This window comes from Nestor notabilis, unplaced genomic scaffold (genome assembly GCF_000696875.1).
Source record: "Nestor notabilis isolate BGI_N333 unplaced genomic scaffold, ASM69687v1 scaffold23773, whole genome shotgun sequence".
Lineage (NCBI taxonomy): Eukaryota > Metazoa > Chordata > Aves > Psittaciformes > Psittacidae > Nestor > Nestor notabilis.
Genome location: NW_009921814.1, coordinates 1 through 4,484, shown reverse-complemented (window position 1 = coordinate 4,484; position 4,484 = coordinate 1). Strand labels below are relative to the sequence as shown.

General features: G+C 54.0%; 1 protein-coding gene across 1 annotated transcript in view; it reads left to right on the top strand.

Moving 5' to 3' along the window:
• Positions 1 to 3,600, top strand: part of SMPDL3B (sphingomyelin phosphodiesterase, acid-like 3B) — a gene marked incomplete at its 5' end in the record, with an annotated part of 3,900 nt that extends 300 nt beyond the window's left edge. The window contains 5 exons of the mRNA XM_010011314.1: positions 333 to 476; positions 1,053 to 1,225; positions 1,367 to 1,547; positions 2,083 to 2,216; positions 3,217 to 3,600. Of these exons, the coding sequence (XP_010009616.1) occupies positions 333 to 476; positions 1,053 to 1,225; positions 1,367 to 1,547; positions 2,083 to 2,216; positions 3,217 to 3,600 (1,016 nt within the window). The remainder of the gene's footprint in view (positions 1 to 332; positions 477 to 1,052; positions 1,226 to 1,366; positions 1,548 to 2,082; positions 2,217 to 3,216) is intronic.
• Positions 3,601 to 4,484: the final 884 nt, after the last annotated feature.

The following is a 4,484-nucleotide window of genomic DNA, read 5'->3' as shown; positions in this document are numbered from 1 at the left end:
GCGGTTCAGGTTAACTCAGAAGAGAGGAACACAAACATTTCTGTAGTTAGTCATGGGGACAGAAAAGGCTGCAAGGTTTCTCTGAGCTTAATCCATGTGAGCAGTGGGGGAAGGAGCGTTATTGGTGGTGAGAGCTCCTGGATTCCCCTGCAAAGCCGTAGCTCTGGGGTGGCTTGTCCCAGGGAGGGATGGTCTTTGCAGACAGTGCAACCATGTGGCTGTTTGCAAAGCTCCCAAGTCAGGTTGTTCTTAACAAGCCTCGGGGACCTTTGGTGCTGAGGAGCTCTGAAGTGAGCATGGATTCCTCTGCACCTCCTTTTCTCTGTCTCTAGACACTAAAGTCTACGCGGCGATGGGCAATCATGACTTCCATCCCAAGAATCAGTTTCCAGGGAAGGAGCACAGGATCTACAACCAAACAGCTGAACTGTGGCGTCCCTGGCTGAACAATGCTTCCGTTCCTCTCTTCAGAGCAGGTTTGGTACCACTAGCTCATGTCAGCAGCACTCCGAGAGGATAAGGGTGGTTAGGAGAACACCACGAATGGTTTGCCCTGCTTCTGTCCTCAGAGCAATAGTATTTATAGAGTATTTGCAGAGGAAGGGTCCAATTTAATGCTGATTTCTGGCACGGAGTTCTCCTGCTTGAGAGAAAAGAAATGTATGCTTTAGCATTGACTGGTTTTCTCAAGTTACTGGCAAGTGTCCCTCCAGAGGATGCAGTGGGAAGAAAAAAGATCTCCTGAGCAAGCTGCTGGTGTTGGCAGCACCGTGACTCCCCGAGCTGCCCAGCTCCTGGTGCTGCACTGTCCCCATGCTGGGCCTCCCTTCACCTCCAGAGGCATCAGCGCGACAAGAGGCGCTCAGGGGGAAGAGCTGCTCCAAATCCCCATCCTGGAGTGGTCACAGCACTGCTGGCCCTGTGTCCAGATTGGGGCTCTGCTGTGGCGATTGCCAAGGGGAGCTGAGAGGGGTGGAAACAAAGGGATCTGGGGTCACAACAAGCAGCGTGACCAGCGCTCCAGCTCTTGCCTTCTTGGTTGCGTTTTTCAGGAGCTTTCTACAGCGAGAAGCTGCCTGGCTCAGGGACAAGGGGACGAATGGTTGTCCTCAATACCAACCTCTACTATGACCAGAACAATGAGACAGCTGGTGAGGAGGATCCTGCGGGGCAGTTCCAGTGGCTGGAAGAAACACTGACCAACGCCTCTAGAGCAGATGAAATGGTATTGAAAGCAATGAATAAACTTTGTAGAGGGCTTCTCCCAGCCTGGAAGCTCGTCCTGCTCCGGCTCTGCCCTCTGTGCAGTCACAGCAAGCCAGTGGGATGTGTGACTTTGCACTCAGTGCAGCTCTTGCCTTTGTAGGTGTACATCGTGGGGCACGTCCCTCCTGGCTTCTTCGAGAAGAAGCGAGGCAAGGCCTGGTTCCGGGGTGGCTTTAACGAGCGATACTTGCAGATGGTGCAGAAGCACCACGGGGTCATTGCTGCCCAGTTCTTTGGGCACCACCACACGGACTCCTTCCGGATGTTTTACAGTGATACAGGTACTGGTGCTGCTTGGAGAATTGCCACCGATGAGAGTTTTCAGTGGCTGTCAGGCTGAATGCAGCTGAGAGGCCAGAAAAGGCTTGTGAAGTGCTTTGCTCAACAAGAGACGACAGTGGTTTTGATCTCCACCTCCCTGTTTGCCCTCAGACTTTGTTGTTTCCCCTCAATGCCTTGCAGCTTCTTGCCTGCTCCCTATTGATGGGGTTGGGACGTCAGCTGAGACATAAGAGCTGAGTTATGGGTCTGTGCTGGGGTTACAGGAGCTGCTCTGGTCTCCTTTGCTGAGCGTGGTTCTTTTCCAGCTCAGCCCTCGCTGCACAAGTCTTTGGCAGCAGAAAGCTCCCAGCTGCAGCAGACCCGCATCCAGGCCCTGGTGCTGTTCCATGTGCTGATCTTTGTACGTGTGCTGCTGTGACTCGGGCTGGTGGCAGAGCTGCTGTCTGCAGCAGGGTGCTCACTGCAGTGTGGACACGGGGTGTGTGGCACTACCCAGAGTCTCCCATTCACGGGTTGTTTTGCCCTTCTGCTCAGGTTCTCCAATCAATGTCATGTTCCTGGCCCCTGGAGTGACCCCCTGGAAAACAACATTACCTGGAGTGAACAATGGAGCCAACAACCCTGGGATTCGGGTGATCGACTACGACCCAGCCACCCTTCAGGTGTTGGTAGGGGATCCCCACGTGCTGCACACTGCAGTTCTAGGGCAGTACTTCAGTTCCTCCACGTGGTTTTAACAGGCAGGACTACAGGAGCCAAGCAGCTCTGTGGGAGAGGAGCTCCACTAAGATGCTTCAGCCTCTTGTGTAACCCAAGGATTTAGTAAGAGCATCAGTGAGTAAAGGCAGGGTGACCACAGCCAGCCTGGCACTGGTTCCCCAGGGCAGTGCAGGGCAGGTTTGGTCATGTTCTTCATGTCTTTAGCTAGTTTCCTTTGGCACTTGCTTTACTACCCAGCTAACACGGATTGTAGAACTGCGCTTGGAAGACTCACACACTTGTCAAAACCCCCTCCAAAAACTTTTAACTACCTAGAAAACTATTTGGGCCTCCCTACTTGCTAATTTGAAATGGATCTGAATTGAGGAGGATTGTAGGGGCAGCTTCTGCTCCCTTTGTCTCTTATTTGTAGAGGATGGGGTGTTCGTGCCTTTCTTTGCAATGGGTAAAGCAGCTCTGTAGATGCTATTTATAGCATGAGACATGAATGCTAAAATCAGCTGTGCAAGGCTAGGGAGGCAGTGGGGCAGAGAGCGAGAACAGAAGCTGTGAAACTTTATTCTTCAGTTTGTTCACAGTTGACAGGGTGACCTCCCGCAGTCAGTAACACTCCTCCAGGCCTGGCTGGTAGTGAATAACAGGCCGAGCTCAATTGCCCCATGTTTGCAGGAAGAAGTGGAGCAGGGAAGAGCCATCCCTGTACAAACAGGATTCCTTCGTGGTGAGCTCCGAGGCCCTCACTGAGGTGTCTGTCCTCAGTGACAGTGGGAAGCCTCCGCTGGGAGGGAGCTCAGCCTCGCTGGGGAGGGGTTTGCTCTGCCTGTGGGGAGCACGCGTGCGTGGTGCTGCCCCCCAACCCCTGGGAGAGGGGCTGAGCCCATCCCATGTTTCACTCCAGGGCCGTGATTTGTCCTGATTTGCCCTCGTCCTGTTTTCCTCTCCCTGCAGGACATGGTGACTTACTACTTGAACCTAACTCACGCCAACATGATGGAGGAAGAGCTCCCAGTGTGGGAGGAAGAGTACCGGCTGACAGAGGCCTTCCAGGTCCCGGATGGCTCTGCACGCTCCATGCAGACAGTGCTGGAGAGGATATCCCAGGATCCACGCTCCCTGCAGCAGTACTACGAGTTCAACTCGGTCAGCTACGACCTGGCACCGTGCGAGGTGTCCTGCCGCGTCGATCACATCTGTGCCATCAGGGAGGTTGATTTTACACGGTACGAGGAGTGTGTTAGAACCAGCAGCTCTGCCTCTGCCCTCCTCAGTGTTTGCCTCTTCTTCTCCTGCTTGCTCTTGGGGCTTATCAGTCCCCAGCATGTGCTGCAGTGACTGAGAGGAAGGGAAGTGGAGAGAGCACAAGTTGGTGATGCACATGAATTGGTAATTGTGAGTGTTTTGGCATTGAGAATCTTGGAAACCGAGACAGAATCGGTGGCTTTTACTAAAAGCTCTGTGATGTTGATTTGAAATCGTCCAGCAAAGCTTTGGGTACGAGGAAGGGGCAGCGACCACCACAGAGTCTTGTGCCAGGCTGACTTGCAGCAGGAGCCGGTCTCCCTCTGCTGGGACTTCCGAGGTGATCTCACAAATCGGAATAGGACCAGCATCACCCGTGGACTTCACCTTCTCGGGGTGAGAGCTGTAACCTGCTGAGTGTTCCTGGTGAGTTCCCCACATTGCTGCCCGCTTCTCTTCAGGGAAGACCACGAGTTGCAACCGGGATGGTCGTGTTTTGGTGGCCCTGTACAGCAGCTGGGGTGGGATTAGCTCTTCCTGTGCCAGAGCAAGGTTGGGCTGTGACTTTCACGTGTCAGTGCCCAGAGGCTCAGGGATAAGAAGCTTGTTGTTATTTTTAAATTAAAATCTTATTTTTTCCTCCATTGCAGAGCACAAAGAGCTCTTCCCTTCTGTGCTCTCCTACCTTGTGTGCACTTTGTCTCTTCTTCCCACTGGGCATTACACGCTGATCTTGCCCCCTTCCTTGCTCGCACACCGAACCATGTGGTGGTTTACCAGCTTCTCCAAGAACCTCCAGGGCTCCAGTACAGGGCTGGTGCGGGAGAAGAGGACACAGAAGGAGCATCTGTGTTGTCTGTGGAGGGCAGGTCACCTGCACTGGCCACGCACTGCTCTTCCAGAGCCGTGCGGGCAGGGCCATGGGTGGGCAGGGCTGCGGGGTGAGGACGGAGCCGGGCAGGGGCGGGGGGTGTGGT